The sequence below is a fragment of the Ornithorhynchus anatinus genome, chromosome 5 (assembly GCF_004115215.2).
Source record: "Ornithorhynchus anatinus isolate Pmale09 chromosome 5, mOrnAna1.pri.v4, whole genome shotgun sequence".
NCBI lineage: Eukaryota > Metazoa > Chordata > Mammalia > Monotremata > Ornithorhynchidae > Ornithorhynchus > Ornithorhynchus anatinus.
In genome coordinates, this window is record NC_041732.1 from 47,967,797 (window position 1) to 47,987,634 (window position 19,838).

Below are 19,838 nucleotides of genomic sequence, written 5' to 3' on the forward strand. Positions count from 1 at the left end.
TTTTATTCTAACCTAAAACAAAGGGAATTTGGAGGTAGCTTCTACCAGTAAACTTATTTTACACAGCTCGGATTAAGGATCTCAAAGTCGATCATGGGCTTAACGCAGTTAGGCCTTCCAACACTCCTTTGAGGTGCTGAGGAGTCAAATGTTACTATTCCCTCTTCACTCAATTGGAAATTAGATGGCAAAGAGTAAAACAACCTGTCCGCAATCTCTGAATAAATCAAGAGCACAGGGAAGACTAGAATCCACGCTTCTGCTTACTTCACTGGAACAATGTGCCTCATTAGAGAAAGGTGAATTTTTTACATCGGGTTTCCAAGTGGGAAACACCCACACCCACTGGGTATGTGAATCCTCAGACTATTAATGAGGAGAGGCATTTCTGGAGGCCAATTTTACCATGTCAAGGAGCTAAACAACTCCAATCCTTGATTAAGAACTTGAACTCGGTACCCTTTACCCAGATCACACACCCACTGCAAAATGTGAAAGACAAAGCTAAGTGAGGTTCATTGCGGGCAGAGAACGCGTCTGCCAACTCTGTTGTATTGTACTCTCCGAAGTGCTCAGTACAGTGCTCTGCACATAGTAAGCGCTCAATACCTTTGATTGATTGAGGCTCAGTGGCTTAAATCCTTCAGGGCTAAAGGCTGGATCATCAATCAATCAATGGTATTTGTTCATGCCTATTCTGTGTGGTGCCCTATACCAAGTGTTTTAAAGAATACGAGACAAAAGAAATGACAGACATGGTAAGTAATTACAAATTTACAATCAAGTAGGGGAGACAGGCATTAAAGTAAATTACAGATATGGATAGTAGCTGAGGATAAGGATATGTAAGGATAAGGGTTGTGGGGCACGGGATGGGGTGAGAATCAGAGAGCTTAAGGGGTACAGAACCAAGTGCATAAGCGATGCAGAAAGGAGGATGAATAGTTTATGGTATTTAAGTTCTTACTGTGTGTCAAACACTGTTCTAAGCCCTGGGGTGGGTACAAGTTAATTAGGTCAGATACAGTCCCTGTCCCACATGGGGCTCATAGTGTAAGTAGGGGGAAGTTGAGGTTGAGGAAAAGAGAGGTTAGTCAGCAAAGCCTCTTGGAGGAGATATGATTTTAGTAGGACTTTAAAGAGGACTTTGAAAATGGGGAAAATGGTAATCTGTTGGATATGAAGTGGGACGGAGTTCCAGGCTAAGAGGGAAGGTGGGAGCAATGGGTCCGTAGTGAGGTATGAAACTGAGACACAGTGAGTAGACTGCTGCTAGAGGAATAAGTGGGTGGGTTAGGAAAGTTAGTTTGGTCAGGTAGGAGGTGGGGACTGCAGCTGGGAGAGACAGGAGGAAAGGATGTCAGTGAGTAGGCTGATGCAGTAGCTGATGTGGGATATAATAATGATGGCATTTAAGTGCTTATTATGTGCCAAGCACTGTTCTAAACGCTGGGATATGATAAGAACTTGGACCAAATAGTAGCAGCTTAGGGAGAGAGGAAGAGGGGGACTCTAGGGAATGTTGTGAAGATAGAACTGATAGGATTTGGTGACTATGAGGGTTTAATAAGAGATGAGTTGAGGATAAAGTCAAGAGAATGTGAGATACAGAGGACAGTGGTGGTGTTTATAGTTATGGGAAGTTCTGGGGGAGGAGAGGGTTTGGTTGGGAAGAAGACGACCTCTGTTTGGAAAATGTTAAGTTCGAGGTATGTGTGCAGGCCATCTAGGTAGAGAACTCCTGAAGACATGAGGAAACAAGATGCTGCAGAGAAAGATGTTGGGCTCGAGAAGCTGTAATAGTGTTTATTAAACTCTTAAGAGCACTTTACGGTACACTAAGCACTGGGAAAGACTACACGGGGGGAATTAGACGTGGTCTGTGCTTCTCGGACGGATGATCCACATAGAGACGGAAATAATCATCATGGCATTTAAGTGCTTACTATGTACCAAGCACTGTTCTAACTGCTGGGTAGTTGAAGTCTTGGGAGCCAATCAGTTCTCCTAGGGAGTAGGTGTTAGAGAATAGAAGGGGAACCAGGACTGAACCTTGAGGGACTCCCGCAGGTGTGAGGCAGAGGAGGAGCCAGTGAAAGAGATTGAAAATGAACAGTCAAAAAGGAGGAGAAGCAGGAGAGGACAGTGTCAGGGAAGCCAAGACAAGGTCATGTTTCCAGGAGAAGGGAGTGGTCCATTCAGTCACATTTATTGAGTGCTTTCTGGGTGCAGAGCACTGTACTAATCCCCATCTGACAGATGAGGAAAATGAGGCACAGAGAAGTTAAATATTTTGCCCAAGATTTACACAGCAGACAAGTAACAGAACCAGGATTAGAACCCAATCCTTCAATCTGTCCACTGGGCCATGCTTCTTGCACAGTGTGCTATAATGTTAATTTTTCTTCACATGTTTCTAATGCACTTCTGAGGAGTGATCTAAAAACTGATTCAAAAGTTCATCAAATTGCTTTTCATTTTAAACGGAGTCAGAAGGTCATGGGTTCTAATCCCAAGATCCGCCACGTGTCTACTGTGTGACCTTGGGGAAGTCACTTCACTTCTCTGTACCTCAGTTACCTCATCAGTAAAACGGGGTTTGAGACTGTAAACCCACTTGGTACAGGGGCTGTGTCCAACCCGCTTTCTTATATCCACCTCAGCGCTTAGTACAGTGCCTGGCATATAGTAAACGCTTAACAAATACAATTATTATTATTACTAAGCACTTGGAAAGTACAATTCAACAATGAAGAGAGACAATCCCTGACCACACCGGATTTACAGGTCCACCGGATTCAAGGGAGATGAGAGGTTGAGGAGGATCAGATGGAGGGGAAGCCACTGGTTTGGAAAGAGGACAGTGCGTCAAAGGGCAGGGACTGTCTCTGTTACCGATTTGTACATTCCAAGCGCTTAGTACAGCGCTCTGCACACAGTAAGCGCTCAATAAATACTATCGAATGAATGATGACCTTGGAGAAGGACATTTCTGTGGAGTGGAGGGGCCAGAAGCCAGACTGCAGAGGTCAAGGAGAAAAGTGGGGGTGAAGAAGTGGAGGCAATGGGTGTAAACACTTTGCTCTAGAAATCTGGAAAGGAATGGTAGGAGGGAGACAAGGTGATAACCTAAGGATAATGAGGAGTTGAAGGAGGGTTTTTGGGTTTTTTTTAGGGTGGGGGAGGACTGTCACCCGGTGCCCAGGAACCAGCATGGAGGGGGGGAAGAGTCAGACATCGAGGACAGAAAGCCTAGTCTTATACAAAATTTATCCCGGGGGCGAATTGAATTATTTGATTATTTTGGACGCGACGAATGGAATTATTTCATTATTTTGGACGCGGTGAATTAAGTTATTTGATTATTTTGGACGCGGCGAATTGAATTATTTGATTATTTTGGACGCGGTGAATTATTTGATTATTTTGGACGCGGCGAATGGAATTATTTCATAATTTTGAAGGGGGCGAATTGAATTATTTCATTATTTTGAACGCGGCGAATTAAATTATTTGATTATTCTGGACGCGGCGAATTGAATTATTTCATTATTGTGCACGTAGCAAATGGAATTATTTGATTATTTTGGACACGGCAAATGAAATTATTTGATTATTTTGGACGGGGAGAATGGAATTGATTATTTTGGACGCGGGGAATGGAATTATTTATCTTGCATGCGAAATGAATTATTTCATTATTTTGCACGCGGCAAATGGAATGATTTGATTATTTTGAACGCGGCGAATTAAGTTGTTTGATTATTTTGACCGTGGTAAATTGAATTATTTCATTATTTTGAACGTGGCGAATTGAATTACGTCATTATTTTGGACGCGGCGAATTAAGTTATTTGATTATTTTGAAGGCGGCGAATGGAATTATTTATTCTGGACGCGTCGAATAGAATTATTTGAATATTTTGGCCGCGGCGAATGGAATTATTCAATGATATTAGGGCTAACCTGTCGGGAGGAATAAATTTATGTGTTACTCGCGCGTGGTAAAATCCCCCAGGTCCCACCCGGGAGGAATTCCCTGGGGGTCGGTTGGCACGTGTCGAGGCGGACCCCGCCCACCCTCCAAGGCTTCCCACTCGCGAGGAATCCACATAATCATAATAATAATATTTGTTTAAGCCCTTACTATGTGCCAAGCACTGTTCGAAGCGCTGGGGTAGATACAAGGTGATGAGGTTGTTCCACGTGGGGCTCCCAATCTTAACCCTCATTTTACAGACGAGGCACTGAGGCCCAGAGAAGTGATTTGTCCAAAGTCACACGGCAGACAAGGGGCAGAGGCGGGATTAGAACCCACGACCTCTGACTCCCAAGCCTGGGCTCTTGCCACCAAGCCAAGATGCTTCTGAATTTAATTCTAATGTAATGATATTAGAGCTTCCCTATCGGGAGGAATAAATTTGTGTGTTACTCGCGCGTGGCAAAAAACCCCAGGTCCCACCCGGGAGGAATTCCCTGGGGGTTGGTTGGCACGTGTGGAGGCGGCCACCACCCACCCACCAAGGCTTCCCACTCGGGAGGAATCCACTTCTGCGTGACCCACTCAAAAGCCTTTCCGTAAAACACTCACCCGTCCCGCCTTGGCCCTTTCCTGGCCGTGCTGGTCCCGGGGGGCCGGGGAGACCACGGGGCCCGGAAGGTCAGAGGTCACAGGAATTTATTACCCCATGCCTTTGCTCCATCCCCGTGCCTTTGCTCCATCTCCGCCCCTTCCATCCTCCACACCATATTTGGTGGGCACGGGGGTGAGGGGCACATGCTTTTCCGCCCCCCACCAGAAAAAGTTAGGTCACAGGTAGCATTTTGACTTCGAGATGGCCGGTGCCCAGGTTCACCCTGGCACGGGGATAGATGGGTGGGCACGTTTGAAAGCAGCAGGGAAGGTGCCACGGGAAAGTGAGCAAGCGGAGGTGGCAGTCTGGGAGGGAAAAAGGGAGGGGGCAGGTGTTTTTAATAAAGTGCAAGGGATTAGGATCGGAGGCACAGGTGGAGGGGGTAGGTTTTGAGACGGGACAGGGGGTTTCTTGAAATACCGCTGGTAAGGATGGGGGAAGTCAAAGGGGGCAAGAATTCATTCAATCATATTTATTGAGAGTTTACTGTGATGATGTTGGTGATGGTATTTGTTTAGCACTTACTATGTGCCAAGGACTGTTCTAAGAGCTGGGGTAGATACATGGTAATCAGGTTGTCCCATGTGGGGCTCAGTCTTAATCCCCATTTTACAGATGAGGTGACTGAGGCCCAGAGAAGTTATGTAACTTGCCCAAAGTCACACAACTGATGTGGCGGAGCTGGGATTAGAACCCACAACCCCTGACTCGAAAAGTACAGAAGCAGCGTGGCTCAGTGGAAAGAGCCTGGGCTTGGGAGTCAGACATCATGGGTTCGAATCCTGCCTCTGCCACTTGTCAGCTGTGTGACTGTGGGCAAGTCACTTAACTTCTCTGTGCCTCAGTTACCTCATCTGTAAAATGGGGAATAAAACTGTGAGCCCCACGTAGGACAACCTGATCACCCTGTATCTACCCCAGCGCTTAGAACAGTGCTCTGCACATAGGAAGCACTTAACAAATACCAACATTATTAAAAGTAAAATTTGGCAAGAGAGAGAGACAATCCCTATAATAATGATGGTATCTGTTAAGTGTTTACTATGTGCCGAGCATTAATTCATTCACATTTATTGAGCACTTACTGTGTGCAGAGCAATGTTCTAAGGTTATCGGGTTGTCCCACGTGGGGCTCAGTCTTTATCCCCATTTTACAGATGAGGTGACTGAGCCCCAGAGAAGTGAAGTGACTTGCCCAAAGTCACACTGCTGACAAGTGGCGGAGTCGGGATTAGAACCCACACCACTGACTCCCTGACCCCTGACTCCCAAGCCCGGGCTCTTTCCACTAAGCCACGCTGCTTCTCAAGAGGGTGGTCCCGGGAGCCGCAGGGGGATTAAGACTGTAAGACTGTTCTAAGCGCTGGGGGTTACAAGGTGAACAGGTTGTGCCACATGGGGTTCACAGTCTTAATCCCCCTGCGGCTCCCCGGGACCACCTGTTCACCTTGTAACCCCCAGTGCTTAGAAGAGTGCTTTGCACATAGTAAGCGCTTAACAAATATTATTATTATTATTATAGAAAGATTATGTTCGATTACTTCCGATTTATCGATCAAATAGGTGGTCATCAGGGGCAAGGGATGGAGGAAGCAGAGAGAAGAGGAGTTGGGAGAGTTGGCACCTAAGGTAGAGAAAAATGTCCATCACTCACTTTCAGAAAATCCAGTGTTTCTCACTTGCATTCTCTTCCCTCAAAATAAATCAGTTTATAAGTAAATAATGATGGTATTTGTCAGGCGCCTACTATGTGCCAGGCATTGTCACATGGCTCTGCAGAGAGTGCTCTTTTCAACAGATACTACGGAGTGATGGATGGTAGGGTCCTACCTGGTTTGAAGAGGACGATAGCCTTCATACAGGCAAATTCTGTGGGGTCCACACTGAGAGACTTGAAGCGGGTTACGATTTCCTGGAGGATCTGAATATCCACACCAGTCGACACGAGTTTGCCGTGGACGTTTGGGGACAGTTCTGGCACAGAGAGCAGAGGGCAGTTCTCCAAAGGCATCGACCATTGGATAGCACAGAGAAGGAATAGCTCACTCCAAGCTTCTTCCAACAAAATCACCTGAGGGAGATGTAAAGGAATGTCATGTGTGTCCTTGTATTCTAAAACACGCCAAAGGAGAAATCAATAATCCTTTTACATACCTGCCGTTGCTGCGTTATATACCTACGCACACCCCAATCTCTTACCAGCCTGGAACAGGTTCAGGGGCATTTAAATCTCTTCCAAATCTTGCAACATTATGATTTTACTAGAGACACTTGCTGGAATTATCCAACACTAAACCCACTTCTGGGCCTCCATCCCGATGTCTGAGATCTTCATTATCCAAGTGACCTCTTCCCCCTCGTCCTTATCATCATCACCAACATCAAGGATATTGATTGAGCACTTACTGTGTGCAGAGCACTATACTAAGCGTTTATGCTATCGAGGAGAATTCTCAATAATGTGCTTTCTTGGTGCCAAGCACTTTATTAATCATGCAAGATACAAGATAGATACAAGGTAGATACAAGATAATCAGGTCCGACCCAGTCCCTATCCCACAAGAGGCTCAAAATCTAAGGAGGGGAGGAAAGATGGGCATTTAATCTCCATTTCACAAATGAGGAAACTGAGGCACAGCAAAGTTGAATGACTGGCAAAAGGTCACACAACAGGTAAGTAGCAGTCGGAATTAGAACCCAGGTCCTCTGACTCCCAGGCCCATAGTCTTTCCACTAGGCCATGCTGCTTCGGTGTGCAGACCACTTTACTAAGCACTTGGGAGAGTTCACCAGAGTTGGTAGACCTAATCCCTTCCCATTCGTCTTGCTCGACGAGTGTTTTATTCCTCCCTTGAAAACTCCTACAATTCACTCCAACTATTTCAAACCTCAAACATCTTCTTGAAGTCCCCAGTACCACCGACCTCTTTCCTTAACCACCAATGACCTCACCAACTCCTTTGTCAGTAAAAGAGAAACACTCAGATCTGAACTTTCCACAGTCCCTTTCACCTTCTCAATCAATCCACCACTGCGCTATAGCCCCTCCTTCCCAGATGTCTCAAGAGGAGCAGCGAGGCCTAGTGGATAGAGCAAGGACCTGGGAGTAAGAAGGACCTGCATTCTAAACCTAGCTTCATTACTTGTCTGCTGCGTGACCTGGGGCAAGTCACTTCACTTCTCTGTGTCTCAGTTCCCTCTGCTATAAAATATGAGCCCCATATGGTACAGGGACTGTGTCCAACCTGACAACCTTGTATCTATCACCACACTTTGTACAGTCTCTGGCACATCGTAAGTGCTTAACAAATACCTTAAAAAAAAGAGGAGCTCACCCAACTGCTCTCTAATTCTAGTCCTTGGCCTGGGCCTCTGACCCTATTCCCTCTCATCTCTTAAAAACCTTTGATCCCGCTCTCCTCCCTTCTCTCCTCCTGTCTTCAATCTCTCCATCTCTGATGGCTCATTCCCTTCCAGCTTCAAATACCATAATAATAATAATTATTATTATTATGAATATTGTTCCCCTTGCCCTCCTCTGGCTTGGGCTTCAGGGCAGAGAGGTGAGCCCTTCCTGATCTCTAACTCAGAGCGCCAGGCATAGACCTTTGCTACCTCAGGGCATCCCCAGGAGGCTTCTAAACACTGAGCACGGCCCAAAGCGCTTTTGCTACCCCGGCAGATTTTCCTTATTGTACCTTCCCCTTCCTAACTCTAAACCGCGGTGTGGGTTGAGCTCCACTGCTCAGTGGGGAGGGAGATTCAAGCCGCTCTGTTGCCCTCGCGGTCCGAAGTGGCCCTATAGCGCAGAGAGGGGGCTCCCCATGCCCTTGATGTTTTGGCCACATGGCCTCCAAGACGGCAGATCCGGCCATGAGGCGCAGATCAAGTGACCGTCAGAAGAGGGACTAACTGTGATGAACTGAGACCACTGGAGAACAAGGGACGCCAATGTTGTGCTCAACCACCAATGAGAAGCCACAGACAGCGTGGGTACTAATAATAATAAATAATAATTATGTTATTTGTTAAGCACTTACTATGTGCCAAGCACTCTTCTAAGTGCTGAGGTAGTTACAAGGTAATCAGGGTGTCCCTCATGGGACTCACAGCCTTAATCTCCATTTTGGAGATGAGTTAACAGACAGCGAAGTGAAGTGGCTTGCCCAAGGTCACACAGCAGACAAGTGGCAGAGCCAGGATTAGGACCCATTTCCTCTGAGTCCCAAACCCGTGCACTTTCCACTAAGCCACGCTCCTTCTCTATGAGGGTTTGCTCCCTTGGGAGCAACTTCAGGAGGGCCAAGGGAGCCTGTGTCAGCCAAGGGCAGGATTATGTAAATGAAAGGTTAAAACCCCACCTGCCCATGTAAGCGGCAGGCGCTCAGTATGTAGATCACTCAATCCACAGAACACTCTGTGCCTGGACCGGTGGTTATGTGCTGAGCCCCTCCAAGAGAGGGAGTGGAATTAAAGGATGCCTGACTTGGAGCAAGCTGTGTTGTTTATCTTCTCTGTGCTACACCTCTCCGGGAGTGCTAGCAAGTATTATCCAGTGCTTAGAACAGTGCTTGGCACATAGTAAACGCTTAACAAATACTATTGTTATTATTATTACAGTGCTCTGAACACAGTCAGTGCTCAAGAAATACCACCAATGGATTGATAATGCCAATGATATTCAATCAATCGTATTTACTGAGGGCTTACCGTGTGCACAGCACTGTACTAAGCATTTGGGTGAGTACAATACAACAAGAGACACATTCCCTGCCCACATTCCCTCTACAGTCTAGAGGGGGAGAGGGGCTATTGTTCTAGGCAGCTAAAAGGAATTAGAGTAACCTGAGCCCCACTGATTCCACTTGGCATCATTTGTGCGTTCTGACCCATTTTCCCAAATGAGAGCCCCTCTCAATGGCAAGAGGCAGGGGTCCACCCACCTGGTCCCTGAAAGGCAGGTTGGAGAAGACGGGTAGATTTTTCGCCCATTTCACGGCCATGAAGAGGAGGCGTGCTGAGGTCTCGTAGACGCTCTCAGGGCTGGCGGAGGGATATGGGGACATCTGGTAGTCTGTTGCGCTGCGTTCAGGTTCATTGCTTGTGACATCGATGTTCTCATCAACTACAAAGGGGAAAACACAGGCCCGTTTGCCATGTCTCGGCAGAACTCCTTGAGCAGAGTTTGGAAATCTTGGCTTTCAACGCAATAATAATTCCTACCTGTGTAGTCTTTCCCAATGATCTGGACACCGTACTGCCTAATAAATACCACTGCTACCATGACAAAAGCAGTGTGGCCTACTGGATAGAGCATGGACCTGGGAGTCAGAAGAACCTGGGTTCTGATCCTGGCTCTGCCACTTGTCTGCTGTGTGCCCTGGGGCAAGTCATTTAACTTCTCTGAGTCTTTAACTTTACAACTGTTGTCTCAGTTGTAAAATGGGGATTAAGACTGTGAGCGCTGTGGACAGGGACTGTGTCCAACCCTGCATGCTTGTATCCACCCCGTACTTAGTACAATGCCTGGTACAAAGTAAGCGCTTAACAAATACTACCATTCTTAATTATTATTATTATTATTATTGCTACTGTTACTATATTCATCATTCAGTATCAAGAAGATAAGTGATTTATTTATATTATATATATAATATATATTATATTATATATAAGTGACTGTCTCTCCTGCTAGACTGTATATTTGTTGTGGGCAGGGACGGTGTCTACCACCTCCATCGTATCGTACTCTCTTAAACATTTAGAACAGTGCTCTACAAACAGGAAGAGCTCAATAAATACCAATGATTGATTGAGGAGAGAGCAGCAGGTGTTGAAATGGAATTCTGAGCTTTGAATCCAGACACCCAAGAGTTGTTCTTCAACTTCTCTTGCAAAAGGCAAAACAATCAATCCCTCAGCCATGATATCGATGTGCAATTCTGCATCGCAGGAGTATTTTGCATTCTTTTTCCCCTCCACCTCCCATCCCCTCCCGCCAGGCTACTCAGAGCAAGGGGTAGAGAAAGGCAGGATGGCTTAGAATGAAGCACTGGTGAAAAGATAAGAACCGGGGCATCTGTTCCAGTTAGAATTCTTTGTGTTGTTTTCAGTGCCAAGAAGCCCAGACAGGGAAACTTATGGTGGCTCTGAGACTGGCCCGTTTTCCAAGGAATAGCCTCGACCTTGACTCAACGCCAGCCCCGGTCCATGCGACGGGACCGGGCCCGAACTCCAGGGGCCCCAGGCAGCCTGTCATCAGCCACCAGTAATGCCCTCTGCTCTCGCAGCGGGCAGGAGCAGGACCCGCTCCCGAGTGGGCCCAGGAAGAAAGCCAGGCCACGCTCCTGCCAGCCTGCAACACTGGACTCAGGTGGAAGTCGGCCCGGCCCTTCATTCTTGTAGGTGGGGATTTTTACTTTTAGCACTGGTTCTTCAAAAGGTAATGCAGAGCAAACAGGGGCACAACAAAGCCAAATGTATAGGAAAAGTTGAGAAGCAACTTCTCTGCCCTAGTGGATAGAGCATGGTCCTGGGAGGGGAAGGGTCTGGGTCTAATTGTGGCTCTGCCACTAGTCTGCTGGTTAACCTTGGGCAAGTCACTTCACTTCTTGGTGCCTCAGTTACCTCATCTGTAAAATGGAGATTAAGACTGTGAGCCTCATGTGGGACAGGGACCGTGTCGAAACTGATTAGCTTGAATCTACTACAGAGCTGAGTACAGTGCCTGGCATATAAGAGGTGCTTAACAAATAGCATTAAAAAAAGTTGCGAACCCAAAGTGAGGGGCTTATTCATAGTCAAAAGCTAAAAGCAGAATCCTAACAGTTTAAAAGTGATCTAGGTCCAGGGACAGGGTCAAAGGTGAGACTAGCCTTCCTCTTCTCCCTCTTGAGGAGGTGTTGTGAGGCCTTTGCAAAGCATCTTTGAGCTCCTGGATCAAAGAAGTAAGAGGTCCATGCTTTCCAACAGGTTCTAGACCAAATGAAAACACCACATCAAAAATCAGCATAAAAAGAACCAGTATAGAGAGAGAGAGTGCCTACTGTATTGTAGGCATTTCCCTGAAACACAGCTGCTTCTGGAACATAGTTCCAGATTTTTTACAATAGCGGCTTGTGCTTCCGAGCACGGATTAGCTGTTAAAATGAATAACCAAATAAAAATCTCATCCCCAAGCAGATGTGAGGCTGATTCCATCCAAGATTCACTTCCCCATTCAGGAACCATGGAGTCATTTCACAGACCTGGGAGTCAGAGGACCTGCGTTCTAATCCCAGCTCCGCCACCTGCCTGCTGTGACCTTGGACAAGTCACTTCACTTCTCTGAGCCTCAGTCCCCTCATCTGTAAAATGGGGATTAAAAGTGTGAGACCCACGTGGGACAGGGATTGTGTCCAACCCAATTTGCTTGTATCTACCCCAGTGCTTAGTACGGTTCCTGGAACGTAGTAAGTGCATAACAAATACCTCAATTTTTATAATTATCTGCTTGCCCAAAATACAATGGAAAAGTTCATCAGTGAACTTTGAGTTGTATAAAACAGCAGGGAGAGAACATCTTCCCCATCCAGTCCTGCGTGATTCATGTGGGACACAGCCTGTTTGGATGCAGGATCTGGGCCCTTCCTCCAGGAGAGGAAAGAAGGCAAAGACCAGATCGGGTCTGCGGGACGGATGAGCTTCCCGGCCCCGGGACTGGAGCAGCATAAAGAAAGGGGCCCGAACTCACCGTCCTCAGGCTCCAGCTTGGCACAGGTCTCAGCGGTCATCAGGCTGGCCATGAAGCGGTGGTTGCTGGGCGGGGACAGGGCTCTCGGGCCTGGAAGTGCAGAGACAGCGGAGGAAATGGGGCCCCGGAGGCCCTGCAGGGAGGGGCAGGAGGACGGAGGGGCCTCGTGGGTGGTGGCAAGATGCTCGGGCTTGAGGTGAGGATCGAAGTCGATACCTTCGAGGCGCACCTGGGCTGTGCTCCGGGGCTGCCGCTCATTCTGGACGGCTGTCGGAAAGGGAGCAGAGGTAACACGAGATTTCTATCAGGCGGGAGCCCCATGGTGGGGGAAGGGACTGAGTCTGACCTGCCTATCTCGTATCTGCCCCAGGGCTTAGTATCTGCCCCAGTACTTCGTACAGTACTTGGCGGCACTCTTTTTAAATACTGCAATTATGATGATGCTTCAGGGAAGCAGTATGGCCTACTGAAAAGAGCCGGGGCCTGGGAGTCAGAAGGATCTGGGTTTGCTCTCTAATGCTAACTTTCTCATTGTACCTAGAGCTCATCTATCTCACCAAGGACCCCTCGTCCATGTCCTGCCTCTGGCATGGAACATCCTCCCTCTGCATCTCCGACAATTACTCTCCCTGCCTTCAAAACCTTATTGAAGGCACATCTCCTCCAAGAGGCCTTCCCTGATTAAGCCTCTTTTCCTCTTCCACTCCCTTCTGCGTCACTCTGACTTGCTCCCTTTATTCATCCCCCTCCCAGCCTCAAAAGACTTATGTACATAGCTGTAATTTATTCATTTATATTGTCTGTCTTCCCCCCTAGATGGTAAGTTCGCTGTGGGCAGAAAATGTCTGTTTATTGTTATATTGTACTCTGCCAAGCACTTAGTACAGTGCTCTGATTGATTGACTGGGTTCTAATCCCAACTTTGACTCTTCTTCTGTGTGACCTTGGGAAAGTCACTTCACTTCCTCTGTACCTCAGTTACTTCATCTGTGAAATGGGGGATTAACTCCACCTCCCTCTAACTCAGACTGTGAGCCCTATGTGAGGCAGAAACTGTGTCCAATCTGATTGTCAGTATTTACCCCCCTGCTTAGTACAGTGCTTGACATATAATAAGCGTTTAACAAATAAAATAATGATGATGATGACCATAGCCATTATTATGATGATTTCTCATTCATTCATTCAATAGTATTTATTGAGCGCTTACTATGTGCAGAGCACCGTACTAAGCGCTTGGAATGAACAAGTCGGCAACAGATAGAGACAGTCCCTGCCGTTTGACGGGCTTACAGTCTGATCGGGGGAGACGGACAGACGAGAACGATGGCAATAAATAGAGTCGAGGGGAAGAACATCTCGTAAAAACAATGGCAACTAAATAGAATCGAGGCGATGTACATTTCATTAACAAAATAAATAGGGTAATATATACAGTTGAGCAGACGAGTACAGTGCTGAGGGGATGGGAAGGGAGAGGAGGAGGAGCAGAGGGAAATGGGGGGAAAAGAAGGTTAAGCTGCGGAGAGGTGAAGGGGGGGTGGTAGAGGGAGTAGAGGGAGAAGAGGAGCTCAGTCTGGAAAGGCCTCTTGGAGGAGGTGAGTTGAGCAGCTTAGATCTCTTTATCTTCAACTAGGCCACAAGGTCTCCCTAGTTATTATTCCTAAAGATGTTCTTATAACCAATTGTTATTATTGTTATTAATAACAATAATATCTAAGTGCTTACTATGTGTCAGGCGCTGTATTAAGTGCTGGGATGGCTATAAGCAAATCGAGTTGGAAACAGTCCCTGTCCCAAGTGGGGCTCACAGTCTCAATCCCCATTTTACAGATGAGGTAACTGAGGCACAGAGAAGTGAAGTGACTTGCCCAAGGTCACACAGCAGACAAGCGATGGAGCCAGGATTAGAACCCATGTCCTTCTGACTCCCAGGCCCATGTTCTATCCACTTCACCACGCTGCTTCCCTATATAATTTGAGTTGGGCAAACCCCTCACTGCAGCCCCCAAGTACAAACTGGGCCTTATACAAGTCCACGTCTTTCTCCGTTTTCATGTATTCTCTAATCCGGCAGTCTGCCATCCTCCTCCCGTCTAAACCGAACTCCCCAACTTACCATCTTTGTTCATTCCAGCCTGCAAGCACTTTCTCAGCCTGCAGGCCTGACACTGATTTCTGTGTGCTTTGTCCACCGGGCACATTCCAGTGCCTGCTTGGCACCTGTGGAAAAAGCACAACCCAGTTACCCTCGGATGGGTCCTGTCTACAGAGCACTGAACAGTCCTCTGCATTTCTTACCGCAGGTCTGGACTGACCTTGCCCCCTGACTTCACACTGGACTGATCTGTAGGGGAGGAGGAAGCAACATGGCCTTGGGGAAGGAGCACAGGAGTGAGAGGCAAGTGACCCAGACCTGCTGGATGACCTTGGACAAGTCACTTGACTTCTCTGAGCCTCAATTTCACCATTTAAAAATCCATTTCTTTCTTTTCCTACTCCCTTCCATGTCACCCCTTGCACTTGGATTTATTCACCTTTATTCTCCCCTCCCTCAGCCCCAAGCACTTATGTACATATCTGTAATTGGTTTATTTATATTAATGTCTGTCTCCCATTTATACCATAAGCTCACTGTGGGCAGGGAATGAGTCTACCAATTGTGTTATATTGTACTCTCCCAAGCACTTAGTACAGTGCTCTGCACACAATAAGCCCTCAATATATAGAATTGATGAATCGATTGATCTACTATCCCTCTCTCTTAGTGTGAGACCCTCCCCACAAACTTATCATCTTATTTCCACACCAAACACTTGGCTCAGTGTTTGGCCAGACACAGAGTATATTTTTACAAAAAGAGGCATCGAGGGGAGGCTGGAAATGTGGGTAGAGCACTAGGGTAGATTTTCCTTGGCACACAGTATAGTGCTCTACACACGGTAGACACTCAATAAATTAATTAATTGATTTCCTGGAGGTGGTCGCAGCATGCACACTCCAAGCCCTGTCTCATTTTGAGGAACCGAGAGGACGAAAGCTAAGGGTTTCTCTCCTCTCACCGGTAAATGAGTTTCCTCCTCACGCTCCTCTTGAAAAAGCCACTGCAGCCATTGCAGGCATAGATCCCGTAGTGCTTCCCGCTGCTGGTGTCTCCACACACCTTACACATGAGCACGGGGCTCAGTGCTTTGCCTGGCCCAGGGCTGTGACCTAGAATGAGATGAAGATGGGGGTAATAAATGAGGAAAAGTCTGAGCTGACTTTCTAATGTGCCGACCCCCTCGCCCATATCCTGCTTCTGGCCTGGAACGCCTCCCTTTTCATATCCAACAGGCAATCACTCTACCCACCTCAAAAGTCGTATTAAAAGCAGAGCTCCGCCAAGAGGCTTACCCTGGCTGAGCCTTCATTTCCCCTTCTCCCACTCCCTTCTGTGTCGCCCTGGCACTTGGTTTTGCAACCTTTATTCACCCCTCCCTCAGTCCCACAGCATCTATGTACCCATCCATAATTTATATTCTTGTCTGTCTCCCCTCCTAGATGGTAACTCACTGTGGGCAGGGAACATGTCTACTTTGTTGCGCTGTCCTCTCCCAAGCACTTGGTACAGTTCTCTGCCTACAGTAAGCCTGTAGTTTGCCTCTCTGGAGGCGAATTCACAAGGTAGTCCTAGGCTGACCCTCATGGCAACAAAATCTTAACCTTAAAGGCAGGGGTTCTACATCTTGTCACCCTCCCTACGAATGCTTGATTCCTCTGATAACTTCCTCTCTGCAAGAAAATAAGGGGGGGCAGATTGTTCATATTGAGCGGGAAAGAGCAAAGACACTTTACCCACGACAGAATTAACTGAAAGGATGGAGGTCAGAAGCTAAAGCCATCACACCACCTCTAAAGGGGCATAATATATATTTATATCTCTCTTGGCCGATTTATTCAGAACTAAAAAGATAGATGGGGGGGTGGCCCTTTCAGAATCCTAGTTTTCTGAGCAGACTTTAATAACCCTACCTTAGCACCATCCTTTATGGAACATGGGAAAATAACAAAACAAAATTAGTTATCTCCTTTAAAAGATAAAATAAAAAAATCAGAAATATCACCAATCCAAAGCGGCTCCGTACAGGAATACAATCCCATCAAAACTGGGCAAAAACATCCCCATACTTTGCCACTGTTAAGTTGGATGTTCTAAACACATTTGCAACCCACCTCACTCTGAACAAAAACCCTTCACCTTGATGAAGTTCCTGGGCATTTAAAGATGGTATCCGAGTATGAAGGACATGCCAAGTGATATACTGATCTCATTAGACTAGGCACCTAAATCCAAATGCTGATTTTCAATATTTACTAAATTGGAATTAATTTCTATTAAAAATTTAAAAAATAATACAAGGGGGTCCCCATTGCTATCAGAAACCACTTTCACTACGTGCCTCCAAAATAGTTGTTCTTTCTGTTTGCTGAATTTTGAACCTATATGAACCAAATAAAACCACCAATCAATGGCATTTATTGAGTACTTATTGTGTGCAAAGCATTATACTAGGCGCTTGGGAGAGTAGAATATAACACAGTTGGTAGACATGTTCCCTGCCCATAAGGAGCTGATAGTCTAGAGGGGGAGACAGACATTAATATACATAAAATATCCTTTTATAGATTATTTCTGTAAAACCCTGGGAAGTCGTGTGCAACAACAGATACAGTGTCCTCCCCAAAAAGTTTATTAGAGCCAATAAATAAGCTAAACCAGTGAGAGTCTTTCTATGAAACAAAAAGGACCACCAATTGTAAGGATGTATGCCATCCCCAGGGCTAGGAAAGGGGAGAAGAGAGGGAGTATCATGAGTAGCTTTCATTCTACAAGTCCCAAATACATTGCCTTTCCTTTCTTTAAGGGCCAGCGTCGGCTGTCCACGAAGGTAGGGCTAGAAGTAGTGGAGGGGATAGACCACTGACATGGGGGTCAAAAGTACCTGGGTTCTAATACCAGCTCTGCCATATGTCTACTGTGTGACTTTGGGCAAATCACTTCACTTCTCTGGGCCTCAGTTCCCTCATCTGTAAAATGGAGATTAAGAGTGGACCCCTGTGTGGGACAGGGATTGGGTCCAACCTGATTAATTTGTATCTATTCCAGCGCTTAGAACAGTGCTTGGCACATGGTAAGCGCTTAACAAGTATTATAATCAAGCAGTGCTGGTCACTAAGTTAGGAGTATATAGATTTCTTTCCTTTTTCTACTGCCCCAAAAAATCAGAATAAATGAGGAAAATATAATCTTTTCTTTCCTCAATTTCTCTGTGTGGAAAAAATGTGACAGAGCAGGTAGAAGCCTAAGTGAGAGAAGCAGCATGGCTTAGTGGAAAGAGCCCGAGCTTGGGAATCAGAAGTCGTGGGTTCAAATCCCGGCTCTGCCACTTGTCAGCTGTGTGACTTTAGGCAAGGCATTTAACTTCTCTGTGCCTCAGTTATCTCATTCGTACTGTGGGGATTAAGACTGTGAGCCCCACGTGGGACAACCTGATAACCTTGTATCTACCCAGCACTTAGAACAGTGCTTGGCACATAGTAAGAGCTTAATAAATACCATCATTATTATTATTACTATTTCCTGGGTGCCAAAGTTGTTGTACCTTTAATAATAATAATAATAATAATGTTGGCATTTGTTAAGCGCTTACTATGTGCAGAGCACTGTTCTAAGCGCTGGGGTAGACACAGGGGAATCAGGTTGTCCCACGTGGGGCTCACAGTCTTAATCCCCATTTTACAGATGAGGGAACTGAGGCACAGAGAAGTTAAGTGACTTGCCCACAGTCACACAGCTGACAAGTGGCAGAGCTGGGATTCGAACTCATGAGCCCTGACTCCAAAGCCCGTGCTCTTTCCACTGCGCCACGCTGCTTCCTTTTTGAGTCAATGGTCCTTTTTGAGTCGATGGTTGTGCAGGTGAAAAAAGAGGGAAGCTCACTGCAACCCGCTGCCCAGTGGCCTCCCTCAGCCTGTGCCCTGACCTGGGAAGTCTTCCCAGTTTTTGACTCAAAGAAATGCAGCCTCTTTCCCCAGTCTCCCAGACAAGAATCTGACAGTTGTCACCGAACAGCCTTTTAAATGTCATTTTGAAAGTGAGCACATTTTGATTCTCCCTAGGAAGCATACTGTGTCTTTCCTTCTGCTTCCCAATAGCTCCAGATGTTGCCCCCATTTTCTGCCTGTTGGGGCTCACTGGAAGGGGTCAAGACAAGGTCACAGTGCTTTACCAACTCTAAGGTTGGCCTTTTGCCAGTGGGGATTTCTAATATTCTTTTTGACTTCTGGAGTTTACATGAGCAATTGCACTGGGTGTTTGATTGTTGGCTGTCAAGTTGAAACACATGAATGTCTCTTTCTAAGTCCAGCTATATCAAAGCCTATTTCATTTCCAGATTTTCAGAATTTATCCCTTACTGGAAAGTGATAAGGCTATCTTTTTTCTCTGGTGCTTTTATTCATTCATTCATTCAATAGTATTTATTGAGCACTTACCATGTGCAGAGCACTATACTAATCGCTTGGAATGTACAAATCGGTAACAGAGACAGTCCCTGCCCTTTTATTTGCTCATTATTAGTTCTTCCGGAAAGTTGTTGCTTGAAGGAACCAAACCCTGTAAATTGGACTTAGAGCAGTTATGTACTTATCTGTAATTTATTTATATTAATGTCTCTCTCCCCCTCAAAACTGTAAGCTCCTAGAGGGCAGGGAATGTCTCTATCAAATCTGTTGTACTGCACTCCCCCAAGCACTCTGCACATAGTAAGCGCTCAAGAAATACCATTGATTGATTATTTGGACCTTTCACAAGGGAAACAAACAAAGCTTGTGGAAATAGTGTGGGATTATACATCCATATCTACAGTATAACAGTCCCTGAGGCATTAAATCATTTCAGAAATTGAACCATTTAGCTTTTCTTCAAATACCATCACCTCTGTCTATTCCATATTACTTCTTCTCAAAACACGCTTTTGTATCCATGTTTCAGGAATAATCTGTCTGCACTTTCGTCAAATATGGTCTCTCCATTCCTAGTGACCAGCCATAGAGAAAGAGAGAACAACAGGGAGACAGACTTTATAACACACACCTATCTTAAATTCCAATCTTGGCAGAACTGACTAAGCTCTATTCATTCATTTACTCAATTGTATTTATAGAGCGCTTACTGTGTGCACAGCACTGTACTAAGAGCTTGGGAAGTGATAATAATTATAATGTTGGTATTTGTTAAGTGCTTACTATGTGCAGAGCACTGTTCTAAACGTTGGGGTAGATACAGGGCAATCAGGTTGTCCCACGTGAGGCTCACAGTCTTTATCCCCATTTTACAGAAGAGGTGACTGAGGCACAGAGAAGTTAAGTGACTTGCCCATAGTCACACAGCTGACAAGTGGCAGAGGCGGGATTCGAACTCATGACCT

General features: G+C 46.1%; 1 protein-coding gene across 1 annotated transcript in view; it reads right to left on the minus strand.

Moving 5' to 3' along the window:
- Positions 1-19,838, minus strand: part of NR2E3 (nuclear receptor subfamily 2 group E member 3) — a 36,197-nt gene that overhangs the window by 6,366 nt on the left and 9,993 nt on the right. The window contains exons 3-7 of the mRNA XM_039912208.1: positions 15,429-15,572; positions 14,486-14,589; positions 12,367-12,633; positions 9,578-9,759; positions 6,465-6,705 (exon numbers count right to left, since the gene is read on the minus strand). Coding sequence (XP_039768142.1) covers positions 6,465-6,705; positions 9,578-9,759; positions 12,367-12,633; positions 14,486-14,589; positions 15,429-15,572 — 938 coding nt within the window. The remainder of the gene's footprint in view (positions 1-6,464; positions 6,706-9,577; positions 9,760-12,366; positions 12,634-14,485; positions 14,590-15,428; positions 15,573-19,838) is intronic.